Below are 22168 nucleotides of genomic sequence, written 5' to 3' on the forward strand. Positions count from 1 at the left end.
AAAAAATTGGGGTAAAAAATAATTTTCAGACTGCATGTGCCCCCACTACTCTCAGAGACCTGGGACATGCTACATATTAGCACATCCATGCTTTCGATTAACTTCATACTTTTATCTATAAATTGATACATTAAATACACGGTTAGGAAAAGGCCAGTGGACCACTGCGGGCAGAGCTGGCCTTTTGCTCATCAGTTAACGGGTGGTCCACTGGTGAGTTACAGACAAATGGCCCACTGTTTTGCCATTTGCTTTAAAAACATCTTGTCTTTTTTAATGTATTTTTTACTTCTTCATTAAGTTTCACCAACCCTTAACATTTGTATAGATATTATCATCGCCTATCAAGTCCTTAATTGAGCAAGTTATTCACCTTGAGATTCTTCTAGAGCCATGTACTTTTTCTGTTTAGCAGCTGATATTTGAGTATGCCAAAGAGCAGCTCAGATGTAGCACAGCACCAGTGGGGTGCTGGCCAAAATCCACTGTTGGACCGATAGATGCTTGCCTCTGGGAATGACCACAAATAAGTATGTCTTACCGCTACATGATTGGCAAAGAGACTGAAAGAATACAAAGCAATATTACTAAACCTATTGGGAAAACAATGTTTACATGCAGCTTGGTTTTCTACATAATTGCTCTAACATGCCCCAACTACAAGGATAACACTGAACCTATCACTCTACCCTTGACATTTGTCACCACTGAAATGCAATAGCAAGAATGTTGCTTTGCCTGGATTCAGTACTTTTTTTGTTCTGTTCCAAAACTAGCAAGCTAACTACCTAAAAGGCATGCAAAAACCTTGCAAACACCACCAACAGCCCAGTTGGTACTGATAGAAGCTTGCCAACACTACCTGGTGTCTTTTTGGTAGTATAGCTGGCAATGTCATACTGTCTAAGCTTGTCTTCCATTTTTTTCTGGGTGTTCCAGTCCGCCAAACAGAACTACATAGAATATCCTGGATGGGAAGACACAGGTGTTTATATGTCCTTCACATGACCATGCTATCAAAATGAATTTGAGGATGGTACCAAAACTAGTTGCCTGATTATAGCAGACCTCAAAGAGTGTCAAATTGTTGCAAAGTGATGCTTTCAAATGCAATAAAACGTTTTTCTGACATACTAAATTGTGTTTTTCTAAACAAAGTTCAGGAGGAGTTCATAGGGAAGATTGGCTGCAGTTTAGGAGATTTAAACCCACCTTTCCTGTCCAATAGGCTATGGCACTCGTTCCGGTATTGCAAAGTCTTTCATTTCCTCCTCATTCTCCTCCATTTCACCAGTGGCTCTAAACTCACATTACCCCTTATCTATAGGAGGTTTCAGCGGACATCACACAATGAGGCAATCTCAGCTATAGGCATCCCAGGACCATCTTCCAGCATATATAAATTAGAGGCACATACTTGTGCATGCAAGTGTGTATGCAAACTTTTCACTGTATCCAGAAGTAAAAAAAAAACCAAAAAAACAATGGATGCATGTCACAGGAAAGTTGATGTCAGTCAAGTTGTGGAGTTAGTTTATAATATTGCCCCTACGCATATGATGGGCCTTACTCATGGACAGTAAAACCAAGGCAATGGTAGCTAGTCATGCATGCCTGAATGAGGGGTCATCTTTAAATCTAGAACAGTACACAGGTGATAGACAAAATATGTTCAATATGAGACAAAGTAGATATGACTATTTCAAGAGGTTTTTTATTTTTCCCTTGCTCATATATGTGCTTACTTGATATCCACCTAGACCTAGCTAGATTTGTGTTTTATTAAGAAACACTTTACCTGTCTTTAATTTCATGGGAGATGGCCAAGCAGCACGTGTAATGAGAAGAACCCATCACAAGGTGATGCAAGAATAGTCTGGATGCCTTCAAATGTGGGCCAAATATAATTAAAATGCAGTAAAATGGCTGCACATATAAAAACTAGTGAGCTATCTAAAAGCCATGCAAAACTGAACAATAACCAAGTTGGCAATGATAAGAACTCGCTAACATTTGAATGGTGTCTTTGGGCGATATAGTTGTCAATGTTGTGCTGTGAACACTTTTCTTACATTTTTGAGTGGTGTGCTGTCCACAGCTACTACGTAGTGTGTAGACTGGACGGATAATGGAAATGACAGGTGAGTTTATCTGTCCTTCACATGACCATTTACCTTCAAAATGAATTTCAAAGCAGCAAATTGTTAATGTTGCTTTAAATTTGTATCCTCTGTGCTTTTGATTTACATGTGTATGTTAAGCAGTTTCAATGAGGTTTATCCAATTGTTTGTGTATAACAGTTTTTTTTATGTAGAAATGTTTTACTTGTATATGTGCAAGTGTATCATACCTTCATATAGTAAACCTGTATGAGCATATGAGCATTTCAGAAACGAATGTATGTATGGATATATCACATTTATGCCATGGGTTTAAAAATGTCTGGTGGGCCATTCGTACTTAACAACAGTTATTAACAGAAAGTTCAGAACCCCTGGAGTTTGTGTATGTAGTGATATTTCATGTAATCAGACCATAGACCACATTGCCAAGGGTACAGTGATATAAAATAGTATACTATTTATAGTACTAAAGACACACTCGACTTACACAGCACTTTCTTTAGTTCTCGGCACGTCAGATATCATTATCGTTTATTTCAGTTGCACTGAATTAATTTATAAAACAAACAAATTCTTGAAATATCTTTGGACACAATGTTTTATCTACTTCAGTGTTTTAGTGAGCACATCTGAAGGATAGTCTGGGAAATAGTTTATGAACGTCAAGTGCTTCTCTTGAATCACCAAGGAAACAAAGTTTTCTGAAAGCTAAAAACAACTACAAAATACTCACATACAACTGATGCAAAATTTAAATAGCAATGAACAGCAAAATTCAAGCTCACACGTAAACCCCCACAAATTATGGTTTTAAAATTATGTACTGGAATATTCTGAGATTTGTCATTTCTCCCTGCATAGTTCTAAAATGGCTTCCCGGTTTCCATCAGGCTAACCTAATCCATGCTAAATGTGGGCATGTAGTCAATAAGCCTGAGTAATATTGCCAACACCATATAAGAACATATGGAATAGATAATTCAATAAATAATTGAACAAACAAATAACTGAAGAACTTAACAATAAACCAAGGCTAGAGGAAGAGGTTTCAGGTTCTCTCTCTCTCTCTCTCTCTCTCTCTCTCTCTCTCTCAGCCTCAGGCTTGTTCAAACATCACAGGTGTCCCTGTACATGGAGGCATCTTCTGAATCAAATTTGAGTGTGTGTGCCCTCTGGTGGCATTTTAACAGCACTGGCTTCCATCGGCGAGGACAGCCATTAGACCTCTGGGATAGAGTGATCCATCAGAGACTTCACAATACTGGTGGACATCCTGTGAACAGACACAGGAAGAGAGGAGGGACAGAGAAAAGAAACAATGAGGAGGACCTTCACAAGAAGAGCTCTCAGTGATTTCTTTGGAAAATCCCCGAAACTACCTAACGTACCTTTTCATCATGTGCTCGAATATGACTAATGGCATGACAGTAACCGTGACAACGCCTCCAGATGAATTCAGGATGTCCGAGACCTGAGAGTCCTACAGAACAAAGAGATGGAGAAATGGCATCCACTGGATAACAGGCACAAACAACAATATATTCAGAGAGAGAGAGAGAGCGTCCGACAGACACAAATGACACTGACCTTGAGGCCAATAACATTTTGTCCGTTGATCTCACAAATTTGTTGGTCCGTCAGGAGACCATTCCGCGCAGCCGAGCTGTCTTTCACTATAGCAGTGATGTGACCCTTTTTGAACAAAAACCCTAGTTGGCCATTCAGGTCCTTATGAAGAGTTACTGTGCGCTCCAGAGGCCTGTACAAGGACACAGACACACAGACACACACACACGCGTATAGTTATCTGTGTGTGTGAATGACAGTGAGAGTCTCCATATACTGTATATACAAACACTTGCATGTTTGTATTAGTATATACCTGTCTCGAAGAGCAATTGTGATCCTCTCTGCGTTGGCATTCTTAAGTGCTTTGTGCGCTTTGTCACTGTTCCACCCCGCGCAGGACTCTCCGTTAATCTGCAGCAACTGATCTCCAAAACGCAATCCTACCAGAGCTGCTGGTGTGTTGGCCTGCACCAGCTGCACAAACACACCCTGAAACATGCACACACGCAAACACACACACACAAACACACACACACAATCATTGAGTAAAATCATATGCATGTATGTATGTGCTTAAGTGAAAGAGACAGTATAAGGGGTAAATCACTGTAACTATGATGTAGACATTGATCATAAGCAGCCTTTGTATAGTAGGGCGCATCTTACATTATCTATGGCTTTCAAACGGAGGCCAATCTTGCCATCAGCGTCTTTGCACAGTACCACTTCTCTCACACCCTGCTGGATCTCAGCTCGACGGATGCCCAAGTCACCCCCAGTGATAGGAGCACTTGCCCAGGCTGAACCAGATGACAGGACACTCACAACCTATGGAACAGACCGCATCCATAGAGTTTCGCAAACACACACACACAGAAATGCAGAATTCCACATGTGCAAATGCAGCACGCCTTGCATCCTTACCCCACTAGACTGGCCAGAGGAAGGAAGAGAAAGGACCTTCTGCAAAGCATCTTCGTTCAGATTTAAGCCCATAAATTCACTCAACTCAGGATACAACCTAGGATACAGATCTTTACAGCACAGAGGAAAAAAAGGAGTGCACTAGGGTCAGGGACAGGAGATTTCATTCTGCTCATAACAGATAGATAAGATGAAGTTTTACATAATCACACACCTCCAGGAGCTGTGTCCCCAAAACCCATTGACTTGTCCTCCTGGGCAGGGCCTGGCTCTGGTAGGGCTATTGCTCTGGAGGGGCTCGCGGAGAGACTTTGCGCCTGCGCAATGTCCTGTAAAGCCGTCAGAACAGTAAATAGAAAGAGACCCAGTTTACTGGCGCAGAGGGAAAAGAATGCTAGACTTGTGCATTATTGATATCACTGTTCAGACACAAACCTGCATGAGTTTATCCACCTTCATGTCCTCAAGTGACGGATACAATGACATCGTTCTCGGGTTTCTGATGAGCTCCGATTACCTGAACGATACAAACAACACCATTCTGCACGGACATTTCAAAAATCCAGGCACACAACAGGCCTATTGGACAACAGCGACCGCTGTCATAGACATGTCATATTCGCTTCACATAAAACTGAGACTCTTAACCATATTGTAAACAGATGCTGGTGAGAACCGCAGTTCTGACGTAAGCCGCATGCCCTATTGTGTTTCTTTTCATTGCAGCTGTAACCAGAGAGCGAGAGGCGCAGAGCATCGCAGATGCAATCGATAAACTTAAAGCCTACGATTTGAAGAGGTCTGTTGAAGACCCGACGTGCTAAACTGACACAGAGCGCTTTAATGTGGGATAATTTCATGTAAATGTCAACCAGAAATTATACACTAAACACATTAAGCCACAGCGGTCACATTCACTCTGGAGCCTAGAAATAGTAGTCTAGTCTTCAACATCATGAAAGATGCTCGAGCGTACCTGACAAACTGGGCTATTGGACCTCACCTACCTTTGATGCAGTACCAGATGTCGCAGATCGCGGTTTTGATAACCTACGCTCTTTTGGGGGGGTAAACGCAGACACTGCTGCGTTGTTGGATTTGTTGCAATCGGCTTGTCCGGTCCAATTGTTGCTGTGGCGACGGGCCGCGCACCTCAGCGACCTTGCTGTCAAACCCAGATGTAGAGCACGCGGTGTCAAATCGCAGATCGCAATGACTTGCTACAGCGCGCGGGCGCCCTCTATCTGTACGACTTTGCTAGATCTCTGTTATGCATGTCAATTCTAATATCTAAATCCCTTTTGATGACCAAACACGTGTAGATGACATTGATTGTAAGGCTTATGTCAAGGGTTTCTTGGTATTTATTTCAAGATGGTCCATAAGGGTCTCTCATGAGTTATTTTCCTGGGAGTCAGAATATCCCACATTCCACTGCACTGTTGTGAGCCTCCTGGGATTGGACTGTGAATAGAAATAGTTCGACCCTGATAGATCTTGAGCAAAGTTGTCGTTGAGCAATTTATAACAAAGGAAATATGGGAAACATAAAAACAGTGCATGTTTTATAAATGTTATATTGTTTTCCAACTAAATATACAGTAATTATATATTGCCTTAATGCTTTTATTTTCTTGTAGGCTGTTTGTTAGGCCTATAATTTCACAGTTGAGCACACAATGCACACAAATAAGGGCTGCTTAATACAAGCAGAAATATAAGACATTTAAGCTACACAATAACATGAGTCTCATGGAGCAAACATTGACTTAAGCGCTTCCTAGGATGAACTCACCTGTTGTAACCACCATTCACAACTGCTGATTTCTGTTTTGATCAATACTTCTAGTTTAAGCATAAGCAGTAAACATACACTACACTACACTGCAAATGATACTTCTGTTGCTTACAGTCACAATCACAGAATCAGGCTCAGTGGCAGTGACTCTAATGTACAACATTTTCATTTAATCCTAATCTTAACATTTTTCTACAACAGCGTGCCATGCCCCTGTTTTAGTATTACAAAACATATCAACTCCATGTCTAAAATAGTAGGAAGATAAAAAAGTAATTGTTTTCACATCAAATAGAATACTTATTACAGCTGAGTTCTCTATAATTTGTATACTTTTCAAAAACATTTAACATATAAATGTATGTTTGGTAAATCAAATTTGTATGTTATATATTAACAATGATTAAGAAAATATGTGACCTGTAAATTGCTTTTTTGCAAATCATTGTTTGAACTTTAAAATAAATTATATGGTAAAGAAAATGGCAATGGTTTGTTATCATGTCTAAATTCCTACCATTTCAGGCAATTGTGAATTGTGTGTAAATTGTATACAGTGCGTACACCCAAAACAGGTGGTGCACGCAGTCGACCGGCAATATGCAATTATCCAAAAAAAAAGAGTAACAGTATTAGCTGCATTAAGGTGGCATTGCCTAATTTTTCCATTTCATTTCACTATTCTCCACCTCTTCCCACTTCTCTACTTGCTCAACTTCCATGACGGAACAGTGCTCTCCATTCTTCTCCTTCCTCTCTCTCTATCTTGTGTTCTTCTCTTAGCGCTACTCCATCATCTCAACTGTTCCAATACTATCCCCTTCCCCTCTCTGCCCCTCTGTGTGTGTGCAAGAGGTTCCAGCCCTGGCCCTGAGTCTGTACCGCAGAAGGACGTCTTGTGTGGGTGGCAGGATGCCTAGTCCTGCACGGGTACAGTCTGTGGTCAGCGGGGCATTCGAGTGTTCAAGCTCCAGGTCGTAGTGCCACAGCACCAGGGCAAGGAACATCTTCACCTCACTTATTGCAAAGAACCTCCCAGGGCATTCACTTGCCCCCGAGCCGAAGGGCACTAAGTAATGCTTCAGCCTGCGGCCATTCTTGAAGAAGTGGCTCTTCCTCTGGCCTGCATCATCCAGGAAACGATCAAACTGGAACTCCTGCAGGAAAGAGATATGCACTTCTGATTACTGCTGCAGTTGACCCCAATCAAAACCTCCCCAGTAACAGACAATAGGGGGTATAGGGTATGCTGTGTAAACTGAAGCAGTGTGTTTTAAAAAGAAAAAATTGTCATGCATTTTATGCAGCTGCTCTCTATGGAAAGGGAATGTTTGATGAACATATTTTCAACATCGTCCCTCTTTTGGGGTCTGAAAAATAAAGGTGAAAGTACTTCAAATGAAGACAAAGGTGCATTGGAAACGTGGACATTTTGAAACATGTATCGTATCTTTAAAGATTATTTCAAATGGTTGGGCAGTAACACCTTTTTTTAATATAATGACACTGTTGCCATATATTCCTGTGGTATGCAGTAATGATGTAATTGTCAATTCTGACATTTCCTTAGCATTATTGTTATCTTTAAGTATTGTATGTTGACTACAGGAGCTATCCAGCTCCAAAATACTGGCAATAAAGTTGTGTTTATTCTTACATGATGTGACACATCATCAGACATCATTAATAATATATGACAATAGATCAATATTACCCTTAACTTAATGAGACTTTGGCCCTTTTAGGGGGAATTTAAAAACATGTTTGCATATGTATACATTATTTTATCTAACATGACATGTCTTTTTCAACATTTTAAAGCAAACATAAGATGTTCAGACTAGAGAGAAGTCTGAAACAGTTATTTTTGTATTTGTATAAAAATGTGCAAATTTAGCATTCTAAGCTAAAAATAAAATAAGTGAGTCATTGCATAGTTAGTATTTTGTGCAAGAATGTCTCCAGGTGAGATGGATATGTACCGTAGGATTGGGATACACCTCAGGGTCCATATGTACAAGCTGAGGGTACATGGCGATGTAATCTCCTTTGCGGATGGCAGCAGTTTGTCCAGAGTCCAGAGTGATAGTGAAATCATCATTAGCAACACGAATCATGATGGAGGCACTGGATAATCGCAGAGCTTCCTCTATGATACTTCCTGTTTAAAAAAACAAACATGTGTTGACGTCATCAAGGGTAATTTTCAATGTGCAACACATTTTCACTGTGGTTTGGCCAAATTCCATTGGATGTCATTGGGGTGTATGCAATGCTCACTGATCCTATTTAGATTTAGAGTAACTGAACCATGTTTTGGCTAATGTCACTTAGCTCAGGGTGACAAAACTAAACCAAAGTTTCCAAACCAAGTTGGGACAAGCCACAACACCATTTCCTTCTAGAACTGCCTGTGTGAATTTAAGGTCAGATTTCCACAACTTTTCCACATCCCTAACACACCCAAATGATTGTGAGTCAGATAATCTTTCCTATTCATATGGGTGTAATGAAGCATGTGGGATTTTACCTAGAACAGACATTGAGTCTAGCTGTTCCCTTGAGATGCTGATTGGCTGCTCTGGATCACCTGACTGTTCCAGCACACGGTCCACTTCTACACGGGCAGCACTCAGAGCTTCTGGAGAACTGCCAGACAGGTACACACCCAGTGAGTTCAAAAAGATAAGAATCATACACAAGGAAGTTCAGACACTGAACAAACACACTCTCAGTCAACACACTCCCTTACGAAGGGGGATGACATCTTGTAAACCATTTAGACTGACGTATTTCCAGTTAAAGCTGACCAATGACTTCTTGATATTGTGCAATTCAATTTTGTAATAAGTGACAACTGAATAAGTCTTGCGCCCCTCCTAATATTTTCTTGATACTTCAGTTTGACAATGAAATGCTGTTGTATTTTTACATTAGCTTTGGATATAAGATTTGGCAGCCCTGCTATACTTTTGACCTACATGGCCTACTGGTTAGGGTTTCGGGCTGGTAAACGGAGGGTGGCCGGTTCGATCCCCAACCAGTAGGAAAAATGTAGGCGGGGAAGTGGTAGAGCACTGCTCCCCCATGCCCACATCCACGGCTGAGGTGCCCTTGAGCAAGGCACCTAACCCCGATCACTGCTCCCCGGGCGCCGCTGAAGGCAGCTCACTGCTCCGGGTTAGTGTGCTTCACTGTGTGTATCACTACCCTGGATGGGTAAAATGCACAGATATAATTCAGAGTGTGTGTGTGTGTCACTATCTCTGCCATAAACATAGTCACTAGTCAGTAGGGCTCATTTCCATTGTTGTTTTTCAGGGAATTCCTTCTGTGGTGTTCGACAAGGGATAAACTTAGATTTCCAGAAGTTCGCCATCTGATTCTCTCAGCGGGTAGGCTAATGCAATTCTGAAACCTTTCACAGAGCCGCTTGAATGAAATGACCGTGAAAAACCCTCAATAATCGCCACTCTACTCTCTATTTAATTATCACCTTGAAAAACAGGGCCCGCCCAGGTGGAGAGAGGTGCCAGAGGTTGTGTGTTGTGCAAGGCCTATATATGGTTCCTGGCCCTAATGGCGTGTCTTGTCATGTCTATAAAGTAGCGCCTGATATTTTGAAATATCTATGGAAGCTCATGGTGATTGAAAAAGTAACAGTTTCAATAAAGAAGGATGTGGCGTCCGATAGGTGGTATTTTCATTCCAAAGGAGAATGCGATTTGGATTCTTATTGTGGAAGGAAAGATCTTTTTTAGTGTGGTAGCAAGAAGGTTGGTCTCCTGGATATTTCCATGCAGAAAGCAGGATGTTTGGAACATAGCTGCATGATTTGGTATTTGGCAGTTCAGACAGCAAGGACAGAAAGCAGAGACCTCCATGTGGCATTTTTGGATCTTGCGAATGCCTTTGGATCGGCACCACAGACTCTGTTGTGGAATGCATTCAGCTACTTTCAGGTCCCTGAAACGATTTCAGCGTTACTCAGGCGATATTCTGAGGTTGTATTTTAACTACATCACATCATGGCAGCATTTGGAGATTGGTATTGGCTGGATATACCATTTCACCGTTGGCTTTCACCATGGCAATGGATATTATATTATAATGGTTTGAAATATTTAAAATGGTTTCATAATGGGTTGTTGGTGGTTAAAGGCTGAAGGACAGCACCCAGTAACCTCCCATCTGAGCGTATAGGGATGACATAATGGCACTGACAAGAACTGCTACATGTCCCTGTCAGCCAAGTTGAATGACAGTCTGAAATAGGCAAGGATGAAAATGAAACCTAGCAAATGTAGAAGTGTTTCTATCACTAAATGAAAACTGGTGGATGAGAGGTTTTATGTTGATGGTGAGGAGATTCCTTCTATTGTAGAAAAACCTGTGAAGAGTTTAGGCAGGTTATACAATTCATTCAGCAACCGAACACAGGTTTCAGAGCTTTGATATTCATCGGTAAGGCTATCAGTACTTCTTACCAGGTAAACTGGAATTGTGGTGCTTGCCGTTTGGGAATATTGATGTATGGGAAATCTTGTGAAATACATATACGCATCTTGAGATGTGTCTGTTGTTGTCTCTGGTAGTGTCCATACCCGTCATGGGTTTTGAGGGGGTGGGTCAAGGACGCCAGACACCACTGTTGAACCTTCTGGAGGTGTCGTGGGCCTAATTTAATGGCAGTATCTGCAAAAATGCACTATGAAACCAAGGCAAAGTGCAGTGAATACATTGGCATTGGTTTCACAATGAAGAATGTCAGATACTGCAGTTTGACTTTGTTTTAGAACTAACTTTTAAAACGAGGCGTTGAATCTATTTTTCATTAGATGCTAAAAAGATGCTAAATCGTCTTTTGCATATTACTTTACCTTGGTTTTGTTCGTTAGAGGTTGAGACATTTGTTTAGTAAATGTATCGAAAAATCCAAGTAAGACACACAGGGGCATGAAGATCCGGAAGATCTGAAAACCCAGTTAAGATCTCACATTTTATCTACTCTAGCCCTGCTGTGAAATGCCCTCCAAAAAAGCGAGCTTTCAGAGCTAAGTGATATTCCTCCCCTGAAATGCTTACTTAATGCAGATGATCTCTGTATGGCCATATCATAATACTGCAGTAAGTGTTGTTTGGTTAGGTTCTGTTGTACATATGTGTGCTAGTATGTGACAATGAGAGGCTTTGCCGCTGTGAAAAGTCCTCAACTAAATTCCACATTCTTTTTCACATGTTTTGTGTAACATTATGATTTGTGAAATACAAGGGTTAGTCCCTTGAGTCTGTCCCATCCGTACCTCAAATGAACAGCCTGTTATATAAACCCTTTAGTACCTGAGCATGCGGTAGAAGCTCCAGAAGGCCGTTGGGAGAGTGTTGGCCTGGGATGCCCAGAGCATGCACACGTGGGTGCGGGCCTTGCCCCGCTCATCCAGCTGCATGCGGTCGAAGGCGTCCATCCTAAGCTTGATGAGAGCGGATATACTGTGATGCCGTTGCAGCCGAGCATGGTGGAACTTTTCAGCCAAGGCCTCGCGTGCCAGCCATGCTCGTACACACAGGTGGATGGGCAGTCCCGCTGCCATCTCTGGGAAGGCACGGTCAAAAACCAAGAAGTCGTGGGCCATTTGCCGCATGTATGGGTCTGTCTTGGCTTTCTTATCATCTCCTTTTACCGTTAGTCCTGCCTCTTGCCCAAAGAGTGTTAGGAATCCAGCATCAAACATGATGCGATTGGAGAAACTCTGGAGCCCCTCCTCCTCCCAGTCCTCTCCCTTGGGTAGGTTCTGTCTTAACACTTCCTGCAAGTTACTCAACATGCTCTGAGTCAACAGTGTAAGTGATTGTCCCTGCAGTGTTTGATGAAATAATGAATGGACTTCTTTGTAACTGCCATTATGTACATCTGCTGTAAAGTCAGCATGACCAAAGACCTGAGAGAGAATAAGAGAGAACAGAAGGGAGGAAACAATCAGGCATCTTATAAATGACATGAGCATTAATAAGCGTGCATAATAGTTTCATAATTGTGTGTGTGATGTGGAGTCCATATGCTGAGTGGGCTACCTTATGTCTAATTGCTCCAATTTGCCAATGTCCCGTAACTAAACCTACAATTAGGTAAAAGTAGATTGGGGACAGAGCGGATGTTATTCAAGGTGATAATTAACTTGCAAAGAACCTCGCAAAAAGCGACTAAGCGAGCGGAGTGGCGATTCGTGAGGGTTATTCACGGCCATTTCATTCAGGAGGCTCTGTAAAAGGTTTTTATAATTGCATTAGCTTACCCGCTGAGAGAATCCGATGGCGAACTTCTGGAAATCTAAGTTCTTTCCTTGTCGTACAGCAGCCGGGAAAGAGAAAGGATCCGTTATGAATGTGAAATACTTTCCAGCGATTTTACATGTAAAGACATCTCCACACTTCTTCTGGGTCTCCCGGAGAAAAGACAATGGGTCTCTGCCGTAATCTAATGCCACCCCAAGAAACGGGATCCAGCCTGCTTCTAACGGTGGCTCACCGGGACGCCTAGAAAAATTAAAACAAAACGTTGTTTTGAACTGAACTTTTGAACTGTAACAAAATGACATTTGACACAAAATAAATGTTTTAATCAAGACTAACACAGCAACCAGTTCCAGTTCTGTTTCACATGTTAGGCAGAGTCTGCAGCAACCTGCGTGTCCCTCTTCGTCACTTTTACTTTTCGTTATCACGAACATTAAGAGAAAAACACTGGAGCAGGCTAGTTAGCCTACATTTAATGTAAGGCTAACGATGATTTTAGTTTTTTTTAAATAACCCCCTCAGCCAGAATGGTACAGAACTAGCCTACCTTGACACTTGAGGCATCTTGAAACATGCAGACAACCTATCAACTTTTGTAAAACAAATTCTTTTATTCTCACCTTTTCCTGGGCTCCAGAAATAAACAAAATAGAAAGAGAGGCAACAGGATGGTTAAAATTGCAATAAGAAAGGTAGACATAGTTGTACAACGACATGTATCTTCCGATCTTCGCCCTCTTGTTCCGTCTTACCATTCCCTTCACGCTGTGCTCTGTTTTGTGTGTGGGACAATATGCTCCTCCCTGACAGATTACCGCATCAGTTTATGTTCTGTGTTCAGTCCTGCTTGAGAAGGGGGGCTGCCGTCAGAAGTTGCCAAAACCAACTTTATATCATGCAAACACTTGGACTTTTCCCAACATTGTGACTGCTTTGTATTCAGGTTAAAGAGTGTATATGGCTAAAGAAGGATTTTGAGTGCAAATGGCTTCCCTTCTTTTTATTCAATTCAGTTTACAAACAGTTTATTGTTATTGGAAGGTCATGCCTTTGTAATCACCAGTCCAGTCCATTAAGTGATAGATAAAGACACTGTCTCAAAGGGAAATATGTAAAATCCCACTACACACTATCCTAACCTTTGCACTCCTTAAAGTACCAGTTCAACTTGCACAAAAAAAAGGTAAAAGATGGGTTGTCAAATTTGCTAAACCACATTACATTTGAATCACACAAACTAGTCTTGTTTTCTTTAAAACATGATATAATTGGGTTGAACCAAGTCATTTGTTCACTTTATCCAATTCTGACATGGAAGATACGGGTAAAGCAATGATGTAAATTCCCAACAGGGGACATAAATGATCACATTGGTTCTGTGGAGAACCTTGGTGCCACCACTTCCTTGTGACTAATACCATTTGGGACATGGGTTGTGTCTTAATGTTTTGCTTTGAAACGTGGCATGTTAAATTTCACCATTAGCATGATTAAGCTCAAGATCTCAGTGGTTCTGTTGTTCCTTTTCCTAACACTGTCCTAACACTATCCTATCATCTATTGCACCTATTTTATGTAACCATAAACAATTTCATTGGAATTAGATCAAGCTGTGTCTGTGTTTTTACGGGACCAAATTACATTTTGTAAATTGAAAAAGAACTGCCGTGCTGATTAAAGTCACTCATGTGCAACAGATGTCCACATTACAATTAAGTAAATCCAACAATATATTTTTTTTATTGTATAGTGGTGAGGGTGCTGCTCTCATTCTTTCACCCTTTCGGCATCCTAAACACATTCCTGTTTTCTGTGGCGTTGTGTGATTGTGTATATGTTTGTTTGGCAACCGTTGATTTTGGCTTCACCGTTATTTAACGGTTTAAACCTCAAGAGAACAGAAGTGCTGCAACATCCACCATCACGTATACCCTGTCTTGTGGCCCTTCATACTTAAGTAACAACAGATTAGTTGCACCAACAATTCTTGCACTGATAACTGTCATGAGAAATCTGTGCAGGCCAACAGGAACTGCGTACATAATAATGTATACTACTGACAAAGGTCTTAGCATTATCCATTTCTCTTGCAGTCTATATCTCAGACCAGTTTTCCCTGAGATTACAGTCTGGAAATGAATTGTAGAGAATGGCATGTTAAATCATTTTTTTGTAATTCCAATAACAGAGCAGTGCAATACAGAGTAGTTTTGGTTAAGAAATCTTGCACTGTTCTGATAACTGTCATGATTAACCTGTGCAGGCCAACAGGAACTGTGTACATAATAATATATACTACTGACAAAGGTCTTAGCATTATCCATTTCTCTTGCAGTCTATATCTCAGACCAGTTTTCCCTGACATTACAGTCTGGAAAAGAATTGTAGAGAATGGCATGTTAGATAATTTTTTGTAATGCCAATAGAGCAGTGCAATACAGAGTAGTTTTGATAATGACAAAGATTAATAGCAAAGTGTCAGGAAAAAATCCTGAACTCTGCTAAGTTCTTTGAATTACTTAGAATAAAATGACACCACAAACCAGAGCAAAGTTTTTAACAGATCTATTACACTCCGGCCGAGAGTGGAGAGGATTTTTATGCCCTCTTGGCACCTCTGAGCTCTCGCTGGCTTCATAGCTCATTTATTAGAATTCACAGCGGTTACAACATACATTGACCACTCCCAATACAAAACATATTGACCACTCCTTGGTCTCTGTGGCCATCTGGTATTTACCTAAGACCCCTCTCCCCAAACTTTGAGCAACTTGCTTAGTTAAAAAACAAAGGTCAAGGAAAGTTCACCATATGGCATCATCAATCACTATACCACTATCTCAATGTAAACATTCACGACATCAGTTTCAGAATTAAAACAGTGCTTTTCTCAGCCTAGTAAACAATGCTGTTCTCAGGTGACTTCAAGCAGCCCCCTTTCTTATCAGGTTGTGAGCTTTCTGTTGAGGTAATAAAGTTTCACAATCCTTGCTTTCTCACAGACTCAGCATTCCTCTTAACAGAACATAGAAACAGAACACAGAACCAGATGGACAATCCATTTAAATCCTTAAAACACATTATGATAAAATTAATAAAGAACATTTCTTTCACACAAAGCACTTTCATCTGAAATCTAACTGTGTGCTTAAAAGGGACCCTATTGGTTCCTGTCAGCGAAGTTGTAAGGACAAGGATTTTTGTTCGGACATGTGCTCTCAACAGTTCATTTCAATATAATTTGACAACTTTGATTAGGCATTTTCTTAAATGCTTGAAGCTTTGAACTATTATGAATGTTATGAGCAACAAGCTGTCATCATCAGTGTGTGGAGGACCAGAACTAAGGTAGCTGGGCACCAGGTTAGGATGTTCAAAAGAAAAGAGCACGTGTTAGAGTAGAACAGGAAGCAGAACATCATGAACTAGATAACTAGAGAAACATCCATTCCCACAACCTATAATGAGTCAGCCCAACCTTTGTCTTCAAGACATTTTCAATACTTAAAGCAGCACTAGGCTGCAATCTGCTACTTTTGCATTATTGCATGACATTATCTATCTATATATCTATGTGTATCTATATCTATCTATCTATCTTTCTATCTATCTATCTATCTATCTATCTATCTATCTATCTATCTATCTATCTATCTATCTATCTATCTACAGTGGGGAAAATAAGTATTTGAACCCCTTGCGATTTCACAAGTTTGGCCACTTGCAAAGAAATGTGTGATCTATAATTGTAATGGTAGGTGTATATTAACAGTGAGAAACAAAATATCAACAAAAAAATCCAGAAAAATGCATTTTATAACATTTATGACTTTATTTGCAGTTGATGCAAAAAATAAGTATTTGAACCCCCAAAACTGACTGACAAAAATGACTTAGTACTTGGTGGAATAACCCTTAGCACAGACGTCAGACGTTTCCTGTAGTTGGTCACCAGGTTTACAAACATCTCAGGAGGGATTTTGGTCCACTCCTCTTTCCAGATCATCTCCAAATCTTTAAGGTTGTGTTTTCAATGGGAGGGAATGAGGGAATGAGGGAATGAGGTTCAAGCCCAATATTCCACGTTACATGGCCCCATCCATAGTCCCCTTGATGCGGTGGAGTCGTCCTGTACCTTGGCAGAGAAACAGCCCCAAAGCATAATGTTTCCACCTCCATGCTTGATGGTGCACTGTAAAAAAATAATCTGTAAAAAAACTGTAAATTCCTGGCAGCTATGGCTGCCAAACAAAAACCGTAAAATTAAAGTAAAACATCCTAATTCAAATAAAGTGCAAAAACCCTATATTTACAGATATTTCCATTTAAGGATTTGCAGAGAAAAACTTTTTTTTTTAAATAGATTTTTCCTCAATCAATACAATCAAACACCATTAACAAAGTGACAGCCCTAACAGTTTAGCAGAGAAAAACTGTTATTTTACAGATTCTTCCTAATTTATTACGAGCAAACACCTTTTATTAAGTTAGGGTACTAAAAGTAAAGCAGAGAAACACTGTTATTTTACAATGTTTTCCTCGATATTTAAGATTAAAAACCTTCAATAAAGTGGCAGCCCTAACAGTTCAGCAGAGAAAAACTGTTATTTTACAGATTTTTGTACTATTATTAATATCGAACACTTTTAATAAAGTGACAGTACTACAAGTTCAGCAAAAAATACTGTTATTTTACAGATTCTTCCTAATTTATTACGAGCTAACACCATTCATTAAGTCAGGCTTCTTTAATTAAGATTAAACACCTTTAACAAAGTGGCAGCCCTAACAGTTTTGCAGAGAAACAGAGGTATTTTACAGATTTTCCCTCATTTATTACAATGAAACACCTTCAATTAAGTGACGGCAATTCACATTTAGCCGAGAAACTGTCAATTTACAGATTGTTCCTACATTTTTATGATCAAACACATTCAATAAAGTGCTGACACATGCTCAAGATTGTAAAATGATGGTTTTATTTTGGAAGACAATTATTTCAAACATTGACTTGCAGGGTTTGTGTTTAGAGTTCATGTTTAAACAAAACAGATACATATAGAAGTTTAAAATTAAGTAAAAAAGCATGACAAAAAAAAAAGCGGTCACACAACGTAGCGGCTCAAGGCCGGATTATACTCAGTTTTTAACGCAACGCGTAACCACGTAAAATACACAAGAGCCCCTTGCGCAGTTACATAACTCTTTTTCATGCTTAAGTGTGTCCCCCAAAATGTCTGACAATCCCACAAAGCCACTCCGGCCCCTCGCAGCTCGCAAAGACTGTGATTGGCCTGCTAATCGACGGACGGAGTGTCAGGTGATGCAGAGTTTATTGATGGAGTACAGCCGGGGAACAGGACACAAACATAAACAGAGTATACAAATCCACGAAAGGGTTAACAGACAGAGTTATAACACAAAGAACAAGATCTAGGAATATGAACTAAAGATCGCACAGAGTCTCACTCTGGCTACTGTGTGCAAGGGCAAAGAACAGAGGTACACGGCTACAAGCCGGACAAGACAGTCACATTACTCCCGGTGCCGTATGCACGGCACTCTGGATAATGCAGTCCTGAAAGTCTGCCGGCACCGAACTGGCTGACTCGGAAGCCAGCAGACAGGGAGCTTGCGGGGCTGGACGACCACAGACAGAGAGCTTGCTGGGTTGGAAGCAAGCTGACAATGGGTTTGTAGTTGCCGGTGGCCGGGAGGCGGAATCCCAGGGACGTAGAGTGGGCCACAGAGCTAGAAGTCTTGGGCAAAGGTTTCATCCTTGTAGCGACGAGACCAAACACGGAGTGAGGGGAGTGCAGCTTGTGTGATCATGTGATTGGGGACCTGAATGCAGTGCAGCTGGGACGGTGAATAATACTGATGACATGCAGCTGAGAGCATGAGTGAGAGTGAAACAGGTGTATGTGCTTGTGTGAATGCAGTGAGCTGAAGGGGGCGTGGCCGGAGCGAAGCTCAGCAGGAACATGACAATAGCCTCTACCCACAAAAGTTAAAACATTTGACTTCAGACTCATATTAAACTACATGGAGTGAGTCAGTCCATTGCAAAGTAATTTCCCCCTTGTCTCGTCTTTATTGTTCTGCATTGCTCTGGGCCAGCCAGATCCAAGGTTAGGTCAGGTCAAAAGTATTGGGACACCTGATCATCACACATATGAGTTTCACGCACATCTCATTCCAAAGCTACTCTATAACAGCTGCCTCTCTTGTAGGAAGTCTTTCCACAAGATTTTGGAGTGGGTCTGTTGGATTTAGTGCCCATTCAGCATTAGGGAATTTGGACAATGCTCTTGTGTGACTAGACCAGGCTTGCCGATGCCGTTAGAATGGGTCCCAAATATGCATAGTGGTGTTTAGTTCAAGGGTGGCTTGATTTTAACCGAATGAACAAAGTGAGTCTGTGACGGGGCACCTGTGTGACCCGCCACTGCAGCCTGTAGGCTGCTGTTGTGGACTGGGTTCAGGTGTTTTGGTGTGTGTGTGTGTGTTACATGTTTGATGTTCATGTCTTTGTTCAGTTAAAATCAGCACACATTCAATGTCTTTTCTCTGAAATGTTCTGTTTATTTAGTTTAACAATCATACATCATATTGTCATATTTCATACCGTTTGTCACCCGGTGTTTAGTGTCTAAGTTTGTGTTGTGAAGATGGCGCGATATATGGAGTTTATGTTTAATGAGATTTGGCTGCTTCATTATGTGTCGGCTATGCCGGCACCAAGCCTAATTGCTACCATGTGTAGTCTGTGTTTCCTAGTTGATTGGGAGTTTGATTGTTTAGGTATGGCTGCTGTGAGCCACAGGTGTTGGTGCCTTGCTGATTGACACACCTGAAATCAATGATTGGTATGAGCCAATTCAAGGTGCTTGTCAAGGCTACTTAAACTTACCTTTTTTCTTTGTTCAGGAGAGTTGCCAGTTCAATAGGACGTAAGTCCTTGGAGCTCTCACGATGGGCTAGATACCTTGGTCCTTTTATTTGCCTTTGTTTTGTTTCGTAGTGAGAGTGATCGTGTTTAATAAGGCGCAAGCCTTACGAACTCTCACTGACCAGTTAATGGTCCTTTTTATACATGTGCTCTTATGTGAATTGCTTATTTGTTGGTGGCTTTAATGCCATGCATTTGTCCTTAGAGAAAACTGTGTTTTTTATATATTGATTTAGTATTGTCAGTGTTTTTACTGCCTTTGTGCCTTATTTGGGTTAATAAAAATACCCATCTTTCTAACATCTTCAACCTCCTGAGTCCTCTTATGAGTAACCTCTTGCTCTAAGCGCGAGGGCTATCCCGACCTTTTACAGAGTCTTATCTTATCAGGATAACCCAATCAGCCAGCAAGATACGGGAACCTGTAACTAATATCATAGGTTGACTGACCTGTCAGTCTGACACAACGCGCGCACCCAAGACTATTTTGTTGCTATCATATGTCCATGGTTGCTATGGTAAACTCTGCTAAGTCTGTACGTGGAAAACATAAACTAATACTTTCCTTGACTGGTCCACACATGTGTCAATCATGACTGTAGACCAATGATGCAAAAGATATCCGAGTGCACAACAGAGAAGGTGGGATGTAATCAGTAATTCACGTGCATTTGTTTTGCCGTTTAGCCACGCAAGTTTTAGACAGTTCTATAACGAAATGCAGTTGTACAACGAAACACATTTATTCTACATCATCATGGCTTCTAAAAATAAAACAGAGAATAAGCCCCAAAAAAGATTGTTTTTATGGGGTAACAGCAGCATTGAAAGAGGTTCAACCGTTGGATGACGAGAAGATTGAAATAGAGTCTGGTAGAATCAGAAAGCAGCAAAAGTCACGGAAGAGTATATGGAGAGATCACCGATTATTTATCTTCTAACTTTTGATTGGGATGAGATATCAGTTCCATTTGTTCAGGTGATGGCATACCCTTGGGGGCACACAATTTTATGACATAACTGGCCATTTCAATTCATTTTCCCACTTAAATCCACAGTAATCTAGATGCAAAAGGAAAAAGAATTAGGGGGCGCCTATATTTTGGGAAGGTTATCAACATCTTTCTAAAATTTGAGATAACATATATGGTACTCTAAAGGTATTTTATCATAGCTTGAGGGGTACTCTGTTACATCAAATTGAAATTTGCCATCATACTATACTTAAGACTCAAAAGTAGGCCTTTACATTTGGGCATGGAATTTTAGGTAGAATTTGCCAAAAAACATCAAGGTTCTAACAGGTTAATGAAAATGGGTTTGCTGAATTTTTGAGGAATTCACTGTAAATTTACATAGAAACATGATAAATTGTTAGTATGTACATAAACCTTAATATAATGAGCTACATATTTAATTTCAGATTATCAGTGTAATTTTATTTACATTTGCATGTATTTTAGAAAAATGGAAAAATTATGTATAAATAATACAGTTATTTTCTGTAAAAAAAAAATAGAAATCCATGTAATTTGTCATTATTGGCATTATCCTTAAAATAGCAGTCGTGTTTTTAATTTATAGTTAACCTCCATTATTATACGTAGTTTTGTATACAATTTCACAAAACAGAAAACCACTGTAAAAATGTAGAGTTATTAACTGTAAAATTAGGTTGTTTTTTTTACAGTGTGGGTATGATGTACTCTTGGGGTCATATTCAGCATTCCCCTCCCTGTCAAACATGTCGAGTTGATGCCAAAGAGCTTGATTTTGGTATCATCTGACCACATTCTGTCTCCCAATCCTCCCTAGAATTATTCAAGTGTGCAATGGTAAACTTCAGATGGCCCTGTACATGCGCTTCCTTGAGCAGGGGGACCTTGCGAGTGCTGCAGTACTTCAAAAAATTACTGTGTGGTGTGTTGCCAATGGTTTGCTTGGTGACTCTGGTCCCTGCTGCCTTGAGATCATTCACAAGCTCCCCCTGTGTAGTTCTGGGGTTATTCTGCACCTTTCGAATTATCACTGATTCCGCACGAGGGGATATCTTGCATGGAGCCCCAGACCTAGAGCGGGTGACAGTTGTTTGGTATTGCTTCCATTTATGAATAATCGCACCAATAGTTATTTGCTTCTCACCAAGCTGCTTGCCGGTGGTTTTGTAGCCCATTCCAGCCTTGTGCAGGTCTACAATCTTATCTCTGACGTCCTTGGACAGCTCTTTGGTCTTGCCCATGGTGGTGAGGTTGAAGGTGTGAAGTATGATTCTTTGGACAGGTTTCTTTTATACAGGTCACCAGTTGAGATCAGGTATACCTTGTTAGACCTAATGAGGACTAATCTGTGTGCTTTTTGGGCACATAACTGGCCATTGGGAGCCAGAATTCTTGCTGTTTGCTTGGGGGTTCAAATACTTATTTTTTGCATCAAATGCAAATAAAGTCATAAATCTTATAAAATGCAGTTTTCTGGATTTTTTTGTTGATATTCTGTTTCTCACTGTT

The 22168-nt window shown here is 40.6% G+C and overlaps 2 protein-coding genes across 2 annotated transcripts; both read right to left on the reverse strand.

Annotated features, from left to right (window-relative positions):
- Nucleotides 1–3342: 3342 nt before the first annotated feature.
- Nucleotides 3343–5103, reverse strand: sdcbp (syndecan binding protein (syntenin); the record flags this gene model as incomplete). The annotated part of the gene is made up of 8 exons (XM_080855526.1): nucleotides 3343–3397; nucleotides 3513–3604; nucleotides 3712–3883; nucleotides 4007–4182; nucleotides 4360–4521; nucleotides 4618–4727; nucleotides 4832–4946; nucleotides 5053–5103. 8 exons carry the CDS (start codon nucleotides 5101–5103, stop codon nucleotides 3343–3345), a joined length of 933 nt encoding a protein of 310 aa, XP_080711652.1.
- A 1733-nt stretch (nucleotides 5104–6836) lies between these two features.
- cyp7a1b (cytochrome P450, family 7, subfamily A, polypeptide 1b) lies at nucleotides 6837–13457 on the reverse strand. Its single transcript, XM_080854911.1, has 6 exons — nucleotides 13330–13457; nucleotides 12709–12949; nucleotides 11756–12354; nucleotides 8946–9064; nucleotides 8398–8576; nucleotides 6837–7572 (listed from the first exon to the last, which is right to left on the reverse strand). The coding sequence occupies exons 1-6, from the start codon at nucleotides 13407–13409 to the stop codon at nucleotides 7201–7203; spliced, it is 1590 nt and encodes a 529-aa protein (XP_080711037.1). The 5' UTR covers nucleotides 13410–13457; the 3' UTR covers nucleotides 6837–7200.
- Nucleotides 13458–22168: the final 8711 nt, after the last annotated feature.

The sequence above is a fragment of the Sprattus sprattus genome (assembly GCF_963457725.1).
Source record: "Sprattus sprattus genome assembly, chromosome: 17".
Lineage (NCBI taxonomy): Eukaryota > Metazoa > Chordata > Actinopteri > Clupeiformes > Clupeidae > Sprattus > Sprattus sprattus.

Coding starts and splice junctions, on each gene's coding strand:
- cyp7a1b (XM_080854911.1), bottom strand. CDS start 13,409: ATGTCTACCTTTCTTATTGCAATTTTAACCATCCTGTTGCCTCTCTTT. Junction 9,065..11,755: donor AGCTTCTACCGCATGCTCAG/GTACTAAAGGGT, acceptor CCTGTCTGGCAG/TTCTCCAGAAGCTCTGAGTG. Junction 7,573..8,397: donor AGGTGTATCCCAATCCTACG/GTACATATCCAT, acceptor TCTTTCCTGCAG/GAGTTCCAGTTTGATCGTTT.